Source organism: Oryx dammah, unplaced genomic scaffold, assembly GCF_014754425.2.
Source record: "Oryx dammah isolate SB20612 unplaced genomic scaffold, SCBI_Odam_1.1 HiC_scaffold_11, whole genome shotgun sequence".
NCBI lineage: Eukaryota > Metazoa > Chordata > Mammalia > Artiodactyla > Bovidae > Oryx > Oryx dammah.
In genome coordinates this window covers 6576523-6593042 of record NW_024070195.1, presented here as the reverse complement: position 1 = coordinate 6593042, position 16520 = coordinate 6576523, and the positions used below count along the sequence as shown (strand labels likewise).

Below are 16520 nucleotides of genomic sequence, written 5' to 3'. Positions count from 1 at the left end.
TTTTTTTTTTTTGGCTGCGGCACATAGGTTCCTTAGCTGTGGTGTGCAGGATCTTTGTTTCCAGACAGGAATCGAACCCATGGCCCCTGCACCGTAAGGCAGGGTCTTAGCCACTGGACCGCTAGGGAAGTCTAGTTTTAGGTTTTCCTTAGATCCCCTGTAAGGTGAGACAAGAAGACAAGTGAGCTTCTTGTGGAAGGGACTGTGAAAAAACTCGACCAGCAGTGGCTTCTGCAGATACTCAACAACCACATTAAGACTTAAAACATCTCAACGGTCTCTGGCACTCCACCCTGGGGCAGACAAACCAAAGATAATGCTAAGGGAATAACCAGAAAAAACTAGGGAAAACGGGCTTTTCTTCAGGTGACATACAGCAGAGATAACAAAGACTGGAGAAGTTGGGAAACATCAGCACGAACCAGAATTCATACCGGGGGCACAGGATAGAGCCTCAGGCTCACCCTAAACCCCGCGCTCTACAGCATGAGTCAAGAGAAATGCATGCTCCTGAAGGGTTTCCTTTGAGAATGTGGTCAGAAGGTAGAAATCTAGATAATCCATCTGCTCACAGCCACACTGGATGGAATGAGAGCCACTCTTCCTGGCCTTCCCCAAAGAAGGATGTGAGACCGGGTCCCCCTGGGACTCTCTCTGGCCTGGCCAGCACCATTTCTCATTCTAACACAGCTGGAGAAAACCTAAGTGTTGGAAACCAAGAGGGAATTCATTGTCTCAATAGAAAGACAACATGAAAAGGAAAATTTAAAAAAAGCAGTGTGAGGATATGCGCCTCAGTCCTGCCTCAATGAATATACTTTCACGGAGTCACTCATCTTAAACTGTTCTCCTTTAGTCTTCTGATATCATTCAGGAACAGGATCCTCATGATGTTCATGGTCTTAATTCTTTTGTGGGTGTTTCAGGGAACATGATATGCCTATGCAGGGTCTTTCTAACACAAACACTTTAATTTAGGATATTTAGCGGGACTTCCCTGGTAGTCCAGTGGCTGAGACTCTTCTGCACTTTCAGTGCAGGGGGCCCAGGTTCGTCCCTGGTCAGGGAACTAGATCCAACCTCCTACAACTAAGAGTTCACAAGCCACAACTAAAGATCCCAAGGGGCGCCACTAAGACCTGGCACAGCCCAGGAGGTAAATAAATAACTACCTAAAAAAAGATCTTTTAGGATGTTTAGGACACACAGAGAAGGGAACTTTGAGGGAGGCAAGGAAAAGCACCATCTGAACTTGGAGAAGGATGTTTATGCTGTTTATCGAAGGACCTTTCCCCTTGAAACATGACACACAGAAGGGAAGAGCTGATATGGTCAAAGGGTGCCTGGTAATTAAGAACCAGGTTCCCACACCCTATCCTAAATCACAGAGAATGTTCAAGTGGAAAACCACTGGAGAGCGTGGAGCACTGGCATCGCCTTTGAAGAAGGGGAGGTCCAGCACTGGGGCCAGAGCGCGTGACGGCTTATTTTCTTTGTCACCTGTGATTCGGGAAGGGCCCACCTACGGGCAGGATATCCTCCTGCCTGCTCCCTGAACCGGGATACCACCCGGAATGCAAGAGAGGAAGGCGGCAAGCCCCTGGGAAGAGGCGCATTATTCTGAAAGGCATCCCTTGAAGAATCAGATCACTGAGGGTCCTCACAGTGAAGCTCTCGCCTCCAGTTTCCCACAAGGGTGATGATATGCACTTGCCAAGGCTACGGGGCAGCAAGATTGAGGGCGTCTAGACTCACCAGTATCTTGGCCTTTCTACAAGTTCTCAGCAGCTCCCTGTGCTATTTGTTTATATGGTTCTGAGTATTGTGTCCTCTGCAAAAAAAAAAAAAAGGCATATATAGGAACAAAAAAAAAAAGGGTCTTGCCTATTGGGTCTTTTATTTTGTAGCTGGGGAGATAGGAGGTTCCAAGAGACGACTTTTGTGGAAAATCCCTTGGACAGAAGAGCCTGGCAGGCTACAGTCCATGGAGTCACAAGAGTTAGACACGGCTTAGTGGCTAAACCACCACCACTACCATACAGTCACCAAGAGAGGGCAGAAGGCAGGGAGCTACCCCACGAACCTACAGCAAAAATGGTCTTGTATCCCGAGCCTGTCGAGGTATGTCATTCTCAGCCTCCTGCCTTCATTTCACCGGGGCTGGAAAGGAGAAGGGAACTAAGGGGAAAAAAGGGGGCGGGAGGAGGGTGGTGAAAGATTATTTTTTCCTTGATTTTCTTAAGTTGATTTGACATTGGTAAGACTAACCATCCTTCTGCTAAGCAAACAGAGACATTTAACACTAACCCAAACCCATGTTTTTCCTTTTTTTAAGAAACGACAATTTAGGCTTTTGTGAAGTTACAACTGCCTTCATCTCAGTATGATATCTCTGGACCCACGTGGCTAGTATCAAACCATTATAAATCTCAAGGGGATAGTGAAAACACAAAGGGAATAAATATTTAAATATGAAAACCAGCCTCTAAGTACCTAATGTTCCCCACTTAGACACTCAAGATGGAAACAACACGTAAAAGGTGAAAAGGCAGAGGCCCTGTAAGAGGGAGGTCAGGACACAGAGTGTGCACTGATGGGACCAAGCCCTGTTCCCCAGCCAGTCACCCTGGGACTCAGAGACCAAACACGGCATTTTCCAGAGAATGCTGGCATGTTTATCGCCCAGCAGGCCTTGCCCTGCAGTCTAAGAGCACCTACCAGTGTTTCCAACTTGGCAGCCCCCCAAAAACCAGAACAATGATTGCTTTTCTCTAGCTATAATAATGCTGTCGAGTTCATCAGAGATCCATTTTGTATTTTTCAGTGAGTCCAAAGCATGCTGTTTCCTTCCGCAGAAATCCTATCATGTTTTATATAGTTTTAAAAATCAGTGATCTGGTCCATTAGCACAGGTAGAACCGCTTTGATGAGAAAGGAAAAAGCTTCTCCTGGAATCTCATTATTTATCTGAAGTTAGAAATAAATACATTTTTTAAATGATGTGGTACATGCATGAGTCCAAATATTTCTCTCCCACTGGGTCTCAGGGAGACAGCTGTGGTGCCACAGTAAAGCCTCATGCTCTGCCATTCATTCATTCATTCATTCATTTTTTTTATTGAGCATTTACCGTGTTCTTTGCATAGAGGCTACAGCACGTAACAAAACAGAAAATGACCTGCTTCATGGAGCTAATGCGAAGAAGGCCAAAAACAAATCTATGCAAATAAGTAGATTTAATAATTCCAGAAGATGATAAAAATCTCTGAAGAAAAAGAGTGGGATGGTCAGTTCAGCTTCTCAGAGTTGATGACATCTGGCTGATAAGGGGGAGTCTAGGAATGGGCAGGGGAGTGGCCAAGCCAATGGCTCTGGGGTTATAGCAAGTCTGACAAATTTGGGGAAAATAAAGAACACCAGGGGGGATGGGGCGCAATTCATCCTGACTGCGGTAAAGATTTTAATAAGATGCTAAATGCAAGAGAACACGACCAACTGCAGATCAATGCCACCAATGCTTGGCTTGGCTAGACTACTGAACTGTCACTTAAAGAACATCAATTCTTTCAGGGTTTCGAAAGAATTCAGGTGAAAACTACATACTTCAGCTTTTACCTCCTGATCAAAAAGGTGCAGACTCTCGAAAAGCCCTTTCAAGTACAGAATGTCGCCTTCACACGAAATAGGGAATCCCACATACCTGGAATCCTATTGAGTGTCACCCAGAAATGTTCATCCGGACTGAAGGTGTCTTTGGACCACTGGAGCAAGTCAAGGGCCCGTGGGTCCTGGAGAACAAAGTTGGTAAACTCTCTGGACAGGGCCACATAGGCAGAGCCAAAGTAGATGGTGAGATTGTGGGGAGGAGGCGGCTTCAAGGCTGTCGTTCTTATCACATAGGAAAGCTCTTTGCCCAGGTGCTCCCGATGGACATACTTAGTCCGCCCAATTGCGTGAGCTGGGGGCAGCACCCCGGGGGTGATGTTTTTCCCTTTAAATCCCTTCAGATACTGAACGATCTCCCTGTTGGTTTTCAGGGGGAAATCTTGCCCACAGGTGTTGAGGGCGTATTTCCAGGGAACCTCCGAGGCTGCAAGATCTTTGATGCAGTTCAGGTCAGCCTGGAGCCTGGAAATCCCACCATAGACCACGGGCTCCATCTTGGAAGCCAGAAAAGCATTTGGGAAGCAGCTCAGTAACTGCTCCACTGAGTCTTTAAATTCAACTGTCGCTTTCTCATCCACATGAACACAGTAGACGTTCTGAGGCATGTAAATAGCCCTGAAGAGCCTCGCAAAGGTGCCGAAGTTGTGATGGATGACCATGATATATGCCAAAGGAAACTCGGCTTCTTCCTTTGATAAAGGCGCCGTGATGTAGTGGCTTTGGGTCAGGTACGCCTTGCAGGAAGACTCCTCATACATCATTAGTTTATTTCTCCAGAGTAACGGTGTTTTGTCTTTGATAAGGGATGTGCAAACTTGAGTCAGCATCCAAGTGTCTGAGTTATTTAGCCTCTGGAAGCCTTGATCTCCCCCAAAGTTGAACACACAAAACACAATGAAAACGATGACACAAGAGACAGAAACGATGAAGAGGGAACGCATCGGTGAAGGCATGCCTCCAAGAGGAGTCAAGAGTTCAAAGACCGTCAAAATCGGTTAAGTCCTCTCCCAAACTTACTTTTTCCCTTTGGGATCTTAGCTTGGTGCATACTCCGGGCATTCCTGCCCTGAAGGGGAGGCTGGTGAATTTCCCGGGTTTCCACGCGGGAGTCCAGGCGCTGGCGCTCTCCCCAGGCTGATAGTAGCGACTGATCCCGCCCCGGCCTCTGCCTCCCAAGCCGCCTTTGTCTACACCCCGCAGCAGGTTGCTTTAAGCCCAGCCTCTTCCCCTCCCAGCGGCTTCCCCGCTCGCGTAGCTGCCGGTTTCACAACAACTCCGGTCATTCCTTTCCCCTCGCCGCCTGCGGCTTTAGTTTTTCAGATCTCTTTTCTTCCATTTCGCAAGGTTTTTCTCTCCCCGACCCTGTCCCCCTTGCTGTGGTCCTTCGGGAATGAGTACAGTAAGAGTCAAAAGTCAAAATGATGCGCTTCGCGTGCCATTTCCTGCTAGTCACCCCACAGGCTGCGACACTCACCCCCGCTTGTTTCCCGCGACGAGGGACCCTCCCAGCACAATCCTGGGTGTCCCCGGTAGCCTCCATTCTCAAATATGCCGCGTCAGGGTGGGGTGGGTGGGAATGCAGCGACAAGGTCCCAAAGAAAGCCTCATCCAACCGGCTCGACGGTCCCGCCGGGCCCCGCCCTGCTCTTTTCCAAATCGGGCGCTGAAAGGAGTTCCGTCCTAGGGGATCTGAAAGTGTAGTTTCCCTGGCCTGTGACTCGGCGATCAGGGCGCAGCCCCTCTCCTCCCTCTGTGCTGCTTATCCTAGGGCTGAGACAGGGCGAGACCCCCGGGGATCTTCCCTGGTACAAAGCCTCTCCCTGAACCCTATTTCTTGTTTGTAGGAAATAGGCTTTCTTCAGCCTCCTTGAACTTCCCTGCGCTCCAAAGGGCAGATTCAAACAGTTGCTAATCAGGGGATATGCACATGACGCCACCCTTATGGCAGAAAGTGCTACTGCTGCTGCTGCTAAGTCGCTTCAGTCGTGTCCCACTCGAAGAGGAACTAAAGAGCCTCTTGATGAAAGTGAAAGAGGGGAGTGAAAAAGTTGGCTTAAAGCTCAACATTCAGAAAACAAAGATCATGGCATCAGGTCCCATGACTTCATGGGAAATAGATGGGGAAACAGTGGAAACAGTGTCAGACTTTATTTCAGGGGGCTCCAAAATCACTGCAGATGGTGACTGCAGCCATGAAATTAAAAGATGTTTATTCCTTGGAAGGAAAGTTATGACCAACCTAGATAGCATATTCAAAAGCAGAGACATTACTTTGCCAACAAAGGTCTGTCTAGTCAAGGCTATGTTTTTTCCAGTGGTCATGTATGGATGTGAGAGTTGGACTGTGAAGAAAGCTGTGTGCCGAAGAATTGATGCTTTTGAACTGTGGTGTTGGAGAAGACTCTTGAGAGTCCGTTGGACTTCGAGGAGATCCAACCAGTCCATTCTAAAGGAGATCAGTCCTGGGTGTTCTTTGGAAGGACTGATGCTAAAGCTGAAACTCCAGTACTTTGGCCACCTCATGCGAAGAGTTGACTCGTTGGAAAAGACCCTGATGCTGGGAGGGATTGGGGGCAGGAGAAGGGGACGACAGAGGATGAGATGGCTGGATGGCATCACGGACTCGATGGACGTGAGTCTGAGTGAACTCCGGGAGTTGGTGATGGACAGGGAGGCCTGGCGTGCTGGGATGCATGGGGTCGCAAAGAGTCGGACACGACTGAGCGACTGAACTGGACTGAACCGGGGGGAGAGGGAAAGGTGCAGACACGAGTGGAGCAGAGCCGAGAAACAGAAGTTCAGCCTTGGGGCCGGGTCCTGGCTCCACCACAGGGCATACAGGGAACAGTGTCTTTATTTTATCTTCAGAATCTAGGGCCCCTCCCAGGTAGAGGATGCTAACTTCAGATTGAGCAAAGAGCCCTGCTACCTCAGTTCAGTTCAGTCCATGAACTGCACCACGCCAGGCCTCCCTGTCCATCACCACCTCCCGGAGCTTGCTCAAACTCATGTCCATCGATGCCACTCATGACCATCGAGTCAGTGATGCCATCCAACCATCTCATCTTCTGTCATCCCCTTCTCCCACCTTCAATCTTGCCCAGCATCAGTGTCTTTTCCAATGAGTCAGCTCTTCGCATCAGGTGGCCAGAGTACTGGAGCTTCAGCTTCAGCATCAGTCCTTCCAATGAATATTCAGGACTGATTTCCTCTAGGATGGACTGGTTGGATCTCCCTGCAGTCCAAGGAACTCTCAAGTGTCTTCTCCAACACCACAGTTCAAAAGCATCAATTCTTCAGTGCTCAGCTTTCCAGTCAGTAAGAACAAAGTCACACGTCTTGCAGCCCTCATCCCAAAATTTTTCTTATAAACTAGCCTCCAAACTGTTGGGGAGTTCAGGGTTTTAGAGCATCTGCCACTCATCCTCAGGTGCTTGGTCGTGTCTGACACTGCAACCCCGTGGACTGTAGCACGCCAGGCTCCTCCATCCATAGAATTTTCCAGGCAAGAATACTGGACTGGGTGGCCATTTCTTTTTTCATGCAGATCAACATATGTTCTTTACAATGACTTCCCATGCAACTACTGCCTGCCCGCCCATTTCCCCTCACCTTTGATCTGAAAGTAACTCTCTGAGCCTTCATTCTGTAGCAGTAACGCACCATGGAGACAGCCCCCACCCCACCTGATTAAGAAAAAAATGTCTTTTAATGCCCTTTCCCTGCTCCCTTTTGAAAAGTCTCTACTCTGCAATTAGTAAAATTAATAGAGCAATATGCTGATTTTTTTGCTTTCAGAAGAGGCAGGAAAAGCAAGGTTAATCCCCATGACTCAAGGCACTCTGTACTCCAACTGAATGACTCATCACTTCCTGAACCATGGCGGGTTTTCCTTCTACCTTTTATTGCTCACATTTTTCATTCTTCCAGCTCATACATTATTTTTCTCCCTCCCTTACTAAATTCTCCTCATCCTCTAAGATCTATCACAAATAAACTCTGCATGGCACCCACCTTTGGATTTTTATGCAAAGTGGAAAAAGTAGATGGAGCCTTTAGCTGGACAGAGCAGATTAATCTAATTCTTGGTGTCCCCATAGTTCAAGATAATGGAAAATTCAATCCCAAGCTGCTTCCCTCCTCCCTCCAAATAACACCTTTAAATATCAGGCTATAATCTATTCTGTTTCAAAACAACAGAGAGTAATTTCAATATCTAGTTTGGCAAAGCCTTTTTGGCTTAGAATGAATATTAAAATATTTTAAATATTTGCAGTTTGACAAAGTGTTCAGACACATGACTCAATGAGGCCACAAGAGTCTGTTTACATTATTATTTCCAACTAGCCAGCAAGAAAGGGATTCAGATTTCTACAGGCTTAGAGGGTAGACGTTAATAATATTACTCTATTGAGAAACACAGACATTAGCCAATTAGGAACTTCCAGCATACTTCTTTGATATTCAATCCGTTACTTAAAGCAGCACTGTTTGAGTTTTGAAAATATAGCTGTCTTTCCTGTCTGCCCTTGGGTATTGAAAATTCCCTACAGGAGAACTTAAAAAAAACAAAAAACAGAAAACCACTTATAACAGCAAAAGACCACTGTTCCCTTTCCTTCTTGTGAGGCCATAAGACCTGCTTTTCCAGCACAGACACCAGGCATTTTGGGGGTTTTTTGTTTGTTTCTTTGCTGCTGAGACTGAACAGCTCAGCCTTGCCTCCCTGCCCGTGACTGCAGGCAAGGGCAGGATCCACGCGTGCAGGCCCAGCAACCCCACCTTTGGCTCACTCTGGAAGCAATTATGCCTGAACTAGACAATTAATCAGGCTAGACATGTTTGCCCTCCCCAGGGCCACCTTAAAAGCTTGTTCTTTCTTCCATTCAGAAGCTTTTTATTGTTTTCTGCATCAGTTAAGAGTTTTTCCAGGAACCCTCCTACACTGATGATGGGAATGTAACTTGGTGCTGCCTCTATGCAGAATAGTATTCAGGTTCCTTGAGGAACTGAAAACAGAGTTACCATATGCTCTTGCAATTCTACTCCTGGGTAGATATCCAGAAAAGATACATGCACCCTAATGTTCACTGCAGCACTATTTACAATAGAAGCAACATAAATGTCCATCGACAAAGGAATGGATAAAGAAGAGGTGGTGCATATACAATAGAATATTTCTGAGCCATATGACAGAATGAAATAATGCCACTTGCAGCAATATACATGTACCTAGAGAAGTTTGTGGGGGCTTCCCAGGCAGCACAGCAGTAAAGAATCATCCTTGCAGAAGACACAAGAAATGGGTGTTTGACCCCTGGGCTGGGAAGATCCCCTGGAGTAGGAAATGGCAACCTGCTTTAGTATTCTTGCTTGGAAATTTTCCATGGACAAAGAAGCCTAGCAGTCTACAGTCCATGAGGTTGCAAAGAGTTGGACATGACTGAGCAACTGAGCGCGCACTCGCGCGCACGCGCGCGCGCACACACACACACACACAGAGATGATCATACTAAATGAAGTATGTTGGACAGAGAAAGACGGAAATCCTTTGTATAAATGATGTCACTTACAGGTGAAATTTAAAAAAAAAGAATACAAATGAATTTATTTACAACACAGAAATATACTCACAAAGAAAACAAACATGGTTATCAAAGGAGAAAAGGTGGGAGGAGGGGATAAATTAGGAGTTTGGGGATTAACACATACACACGAAAATGTAGATAACCAACAAGGACCTACTGTACAACACAACTGTACAGGGGACTATACTCAGTATCTTGTAATAACCTATAATGGAAAAGAATCTGAAAAAGAATAGATGATACATGTTTAGGGATAACTGAATCACTTTGCTGTACGCATGAAACATTGTTAGTCAACTACAAGTGTGAGTTAGTCGTTCAGTTGTGTCCAACTCTTTGCAACTCCATGGACTGTAGCCTGCCAGGCTCCTTTATCCATGGGATTCTCCAGACAAGAGTACTGGAGTGGGTTGCCATTTACTTCTCCAGGGGATCTTCCCGAACCAGAGATCGAACCCATGTCTCCTGTGTCTCCCACATTGCAGGCAGATTCTTAACCATCTGAGCCACCAGAGAAACCCTCAGTCAACTATATGCCAATTTTTAAAAAGAAGAATTTTTCCAATTTCAAAGCTAGCTGGAGCATAGCTCCAAAATGAAGAGGGTATCCATTTTGTGAAATGATAGAAGACTCCCAGTCTCAGTGAAATAAAGAAATAATCAAAGTTGAGGAGGAGAACCTCAGCACCTCTAGGCTTTCTGTGCGAGGAGGCAAGGTAGCACTTGCCTGAGGCTGGGAGACCTACAGAAGGTGCGTCAAGGGAGCAGCACCTGGAGTTTGCTGCCTGCCAGGCTGAGTCACACCCCTAGGGAAGTGGCTGCTGGTCATAAAAGGTCATAAAAGACCTTGCATATTATTGTTCTGAAAAACTTGGACATCACTTTTTTGCCCAAGGAGCACCACCTAAGACATTGGGTTGAGAAGCTCCCAGGCAACAAGTGCCAACTGGAGGAAGAACAAGAGCAAAATAAATCATGGTGGAAAGTCAGCCCACAAATGCATAAGGCACTCGTTGGTACTAATAGTAGCATTATAGAGTTGCTGTTATTCAGCCCCTAAGTCATGTTCGACTCTTTGTGACCCCATGGACTGCAGCACATGAGGCTTCCCTGTCCTTCATCATCTCCTGGAATTTGCTCAAATTCACGTCCATTAAGTCCACTTGATCCAGTGAAGTTGCTCAGTCATGTACAACTCTTTGCACCCTCATGGACTGTAGCTTACCAGGCTCCTCCATCCATGGAATTTTCCAGGCAAGAGTACTGGAGTAGGTTGCCATTTCCTTCTCCAGGGGATCTTCCCGACCCAAGGATAGAACCCAGGTCTCCTGCATTACAGGCAGACACTTTACCGTCTGAGCCACCAGGGAAGCCCCTTGAGTCCATTTACACGTAACTAAAGTAAAGCCTCTTAAACTATGAGGCAAGGGTGATAGTGATGCCTCAGTTAACTACATTTCCTAGAAGTAGAAGGAAATGTAGGAGGCTCTTACAGTTGAGGCTTTAGTCCTGCAGATAGTCACAGGACATCAGATACTGTATTGTTTGAGTTTTTCTTAAATAAAGAAATAAAGCTAAGGGACAGATTTAAAGTCCCTAGGTCCATAAGGAATTAATAGTCAGTGAATGAGTAGAGTCTACTTTCTATTATTATTTTCCTGTTGTTCCACCTGGTGATGAGAAATATGTATGTTACCTTACCTAGGTGATTTATTTATATGTGTTGAATGTGTTGAATGAATGAATGGGTGAATGAATGAATGGAGTCCACATTCCCCACAGTTCCAAGGTGCTCATGGGTAAATGTTCTTTTAACTAGAATTGGGAACAGAACAACGGGTGTCTTTTTCTCTGACAAGCAAAAGCTCTGACCACGTTGACCGACCAGATAGATCAAATAACATTTTTAAATAACATTAAAAAAACACAACTTTTAATCACTTTGGCGGCGGGGAAGGAACCATGTAAGATGTACTTTCTCTTGCGTTTCAAGGAAAGGTTACCCATTAACCCCTACAATTACTAACAGGGAATGGTGCAAAAATGAGGAAACCTAGGTACTGCTGAATTTTCTACCTTTAACTGATTATGTGACCTTAGGCTCCCACTGGCTTCTTCTTTAAAAATGATGTTTTTGGAACTTCCCTGATGACCTAGAGCTAAAACTCTGTCCTCCCAATGTAGGGCCAATCCCCTATCAGGTGACTGGACCCCTCATGCCATAACTAAGACCTGGCATAGCCAAATCAATATTTTAAAAAATAATAATAACTTAAAAAGAAATAAAAAGGATGTTCTCCATGGTCCCTTCCAGATTTTTAAAACTAGTTTTATTTATTTTTCATTTTTATTCTTTCAATTTTTGGCTGTGCCACATGGCACGTGGCATCTTAGTTCCCCGACCAGGACTTGAACGCCAGTCCTTGCATCGGAAGTGTGGGGTCTAATTTAGTGAGATGTAAGGTGAGTCGCTAAGCAACAGTGATGGAATCCAGGAAGTATGAGGTATGGCCTCTGACCTGTAGGAAAGTATATCTTTACTAGGATTTAAAATGCATGCAGCTGGAAAGACAACCAACAAAACAGGAAAGGCCATGGATTGTTCAGATAAGAAGGTGTCTGATAAATGTGACAGGAACTCAGAAGAGAAACAAACAGTTCCCTTGGAGCTGGGACGGTCTGCAAGAGCTTCCAATGGTGAGATTCAAACAGAGCAAGGAGAAGGCATTCCAGTTGGGGAAATTACAAGAGTGAGCAAGAACACCAAATCAAGAAAGCCACATGTGCAGAAATTTCCCAGGGAGAGCTGTAAATCTAGAATTTCTTTGGCAGGGCAGCAGATAATAACCTTCAAGTCAGTGAACCGAGACCTCAAAGAACCAGTCATGTTTAAAAGGTGAGTGCAGGAGAGCAAGGGCTTTCACCTCCCGTTTCTCTCACAACCCAGTAGCTCCACCATGCAGTGTGTTCGATGCTTGTCAGACGGGTCCAAAATCATCTGGGCATTTGAAAGTGCAGTTTTCAGCTCTGGAAGAAGGCATGTTGAAGCTCACATTTGCCCACTGTTTTAATTTATTTATCAGAACAGCAGAGGCTAGGAGAGTCGTTTCTGATTTTTTTTTTTCTTTCAGGCCGATTTCTAGCTATTCGGAGGTGTCATTTTACTGTACAAATAATGCTTTTTTTCTCTCTTCCCCCCACAGCACATGCCTGTTCGAAGACCTAGCTATAAATATACCACATCAGTACTGAATTCTAGTCATATTCTTCATGCATCTTTCCTTGGTTTAATTGCATGGACTAATGCAAACTTCATTATATTTTCATAATTGTTCTGGGACCTGTTTTTCCATTCACAATTAACAATTATCCTGGAGTCGGGAAAGAAATGGAGGGGAAGGAGGCTTGAACAAAAACACTCGATTCATACTGGTAAATTAGCACAAGGGCACTGGGGTCTGGTGAAGTTTGTTGGCGTGGCACGGAGGTGCAAAGTCGTATCAGCAGAAAAGGTTAGGTAAGTGAGGTGAGATGCTATCATTTCTTGGACTCACTGGTGGCTGTTCTTCAGCAGGTCATTTGTGTGTGGTTTTCATTACTCTTGAAGCAGGCCAAGTGACTCAGGGATTCATTCCGTAATTACAAAATATATATGGATTAATTTTCTTCTCTTGGAACTAAGTATCTCATGAAAAAGCAGAGAACAGTGACAGTCCATTTCACTTTGGACAGTCAGTCAAGCAATTCTGTTCTGAGTGGCCAGATGTTTCGTAAACAAAGCCTTTTGTTTGTTTATGTATCTATGCAGTTTTTTTTTTCTTTTTTTTAAAACTGTGCCACAAGGCATGTGGGATCTTAGTTCCCTGACCAGGGATCAAACCTGTGCCTCACGCAGTGGAGTCATAAAGTCTTAGCCCCTGGACCGGTGGGGAAGTCCATATCTGTGATCATCATGATGCTAAAGAGAAGGATGAAGACATTTTCCAAGCACATCTTTAAAACAACAATTTCTCCCAGAACCGAAAGCCCTCTGAGGGAGCTCACTGGGGAAAATCCACCTTCTCTGGGGACCCAATCATTTTACTTTCTATACTGTTCATCTAATTAGCAGTAGCAGAGGTTGTTGTCTAGATCACAGAACCCAAAGCATGATTTCAAACTCTTGCCTCAAAGCAGGGAGGAAGATTAACAGAACTTTCAAGGCTTAGGTGACAGGTACAGAAGGTGGTCCTACCAAACCCTAGCATGGTAGTGTGAGCTGAACTGATCTGCATCTCATTTTGATGGCACAAAGGTAATCAAGGAAACACTTCCTGGATGCTAAAGGAGCTAAGCAAATATTTGCAAAAGACAGTCCACACAAATCCCCATAGGCAAATGTCAAAACCTACACAGGAAGGAGGCAATCTTCTGGTAGCAGAAATGTAGCCACTGGTACCATAAAGAGCCTGAAACTGGGTGGGGCTTAGAAAATGAAAAAAAAAAAAAAAACCAAACCATTATTCCAAATAAGTCATAGCCAGTTAACGAGATTAAAAAACACTTGCTTGCTCCTTGCAAGGAAAGCTATGACAAACCTAGACAGTGTATTAAAAAGCAAAGACATTACTTTGCCAACAGATATCTGTATAGTCAAAGCTGTGGTTTTTCCAGTAGTCATGTATGGATGTCAGAGCTGGACCATAAAGAAGGCTAAGCACCAAAGAATTGATGCTTTCAAATTGTGGTGTTGAAGACTCTTGAGAGTCGTTTGGGTTGCAAGGAGATCAAACCAGTCAATCCTAAAGGAAATCAACCCTAAATGTTCATTGGAAGAACTGATGTTGACACTGAAATTTCAATACTTTGGCCACCTGATGCAAAGAGCTGGCTCATTAGAAAAGATCCTGATACTGGGAAAGATTGAGGGCAGGAGGAGAAGGGGACGACAGAGAATGAGATGGTTGGATGGCATTATTGACTCAGTGGACGTGAGCTTGAGCAAACTCCTGCAGACAGTGAAGGACAGGGAAGCCTGGTGTGTCCATGGGGTCACAAAAGGTCGGACAGGACTGAGTTACTGAACAACAACAACAAGTTAACATTTTAGGATAAAACTTACTGCTGAATTTACCTGTAGAAACTAATTGTTTAACCTTGGAAGAAGAACTGACTCATTGTTTTACTAAAACATTTGTTTGCAAAAGCCAAACTAAGTGTGCCTGTGACTTGAGGTTAAGGGTAGTTTTAGGTCAGAAGTTTGGAACCTTCTGTTCGACCTCTCAATACGTGGAGAAGTTGTTAAAATGTAGGTTGCAGGTCCCCTACCCCAAGAAATCAATTAGTTCCAGGTGGAATTTAATTATTTGCATTTCTAATAGGTCTTGAGACTAAAGTTTGAGACCCAAAGGATCAGATGCCAAATTCTATGATTATTTTTTCCTCAGTGACCCCACTTGATCTATTTTTTTAAAAGATTAAGCAATATATCATAAACAAAACAAAAAAATCACTATTTCAGGATAATCAATACTGTATATTTTGGAAATATTGAATAAAAATGAATGCTAAGGATTCCTTGGCAGTCCAGTGGTTAGGACTCTGAGCTGTCACTGCTGGGGACCTGAGTTGGTTCCTTGATCTAGGAACTCAGATTCCACAAGCCTTAAGGTGCAGCTAAAAATAAAACCCACAAAAGAGGAAAAAAAAAAACCCTCCAAAACTGTGAATTCAAATGGTCGATAGCCTGATTCCTTGAATAAAATTTTCTATGGTAAATTCACTATGGTAATTGGTACTTTTAGGAAGAATGAAAGAAAATAGACAGAATGGTGCTAGTTGGTGTTATTTAAATAAGAGAAACCCTAGTTGCAGGTCATCCTGCCCCAAATTCATTCTCTAATTTACTCTACACAATGCGGCCACCTGTCCTAATCCCAGTCTTTCACAAAGTATAGACTAGGGCTATTTACCGACAAACAATGATGTTTTGAGTATCCATTTTGCCATCAACTGAAATGGAGGAGGGTGTAGGAGAAGGAGACACACATTTTTTTTTTTTATGAAAAAAAGTCAGAAAATACCATCGATTGGTGCAGATGGAGAGCAGCCAGAACATCTGTGCGCTCCCGGAGGAAGCGTGAACTGGGATCGCTCCAGAATGCTGGCGATTTCTACTCAGGCTGAGCGCAGACCTCCCTCACCCAGCAGTTCCATCCCCAGGTATTTGTGTGTGTGTTTAAAGGACACATGACTCAGCGGTAAAGAATCAGCCTGCCGATGCAGGAGAGGCTAGAGACATGGGTTTGATCTGCAGGTTGGGAAGATATCCTGGAGAGGGAAATGACAACCCACTTCAGTATTCTTGCCTGGGAAATCCCATGGACAGAGGAGCCTGGTGGGCTACAGTCCATGGGGTTGCGAAAGTGTTGGACAAGACTTGACAACCAAACAACAATTAAAAGGTCACATAGCTCAACATTCGCTGCAGCCACGTTCATAACAGACCCAAATGCCCACCAACAGTTGTTACATAGCAGGGTTTCTCCACCATGGCACTACTGGCATTGTGGGCTGAATAGGCCTTGTTGGGGGGGGTGGGTGGGGGACGGTGCTGTCCAGTGGATGTTTACCAACATCCTCGGTCTCTACCCACCAGATGCTCGTATTACCCCTTGTGCCCCCTCCAGGTTTTGATAACCAATAACCAATAATGTCTCCCGATATGGCTAAATGTTCCAGGGGGGCAAAATCCAACCCCACCCCAACTTCACATACCTCCTTCTCTCTACACAGCAACGAGAACGAATCATAAAACCGTCTGCAACCACCAAAAAGGGAATCTCACAAACAGACCATTGAGCAAGGAAAAAAAAAAAAAAAAAAGGCAGACAGGAAAAGTACATGCTGTACATTTCCATTTCTATAAAAGTCAAAAACAGGTAAAAGCGTCTATGCTGCCAGACATCATGGTAGTGACCGGAATGCTGGTTATGTTCTGTGTCCTTCCACCGACTTGTGTGGTTGCGGCCGCGTCCACTCTGTGAAATGGTATCAAGCTGAACCCTAGTGATATGTGCGCTTTCCTTCATTATATAGTGTCTCACCAGAAGTGACTGAATGAATGAAAGAATAACACGGGTCAAAGTCCTCCTCCCAGAAACACTCTTTCAGCGAAGTCTCGCAGGTGAGCGGGGAATCGGGTGTCTTTCTGAAACTTCTGTCAAACTCTCTGCAAGACCACATTCCATCCCTTCTTCCCTAAACAGACCGAGGCTGTTTCCACTC

The 16520-nt window shown here is 45.0% G+C and overlaps 2 protein-coding genes across 2 annotated transcripts in view; both read right to left on the bottom strand.

Annotated features, from left to right (window-relative positions):
• Positions 1-16520, bottom strand: part of LOC120869900 (N-acetyllactosaminide beta-1,6-N-acetylglucosaminyl-transferase-like) — a 97242-nt gene that overhangs the window by 59171 nt on the left and 21551 nt on the right. The window lies entirely within an intron of this gene.
• LOC120869903 (N-acetyllactosaminide beta-1,6-N-acetylglucosaminyl-transferase-like) lies at positions 23-5563 on the bottom strand. The gene has a single exon (XM_040249239.1). It carries the CDS (start codon positions 4617-4619, stop codon positions 3654-3656), a length of 966 nt encoding a protein of 321 aa, XP_040105173.1. The 5' UTR covers positions 4620-5563; the 3' UTR covers positions 23-3653.

Bases quoted from the DNA above. Each gene is read 5' to 3' on its own strand.
- LOC120869903 (XM_040249239.1), bottom strand. From the start codon at position 4,619: ATGCCTTCACCGATGCGTTCCCTCTTCATCGTTTCTGTCTCTTGTGTC.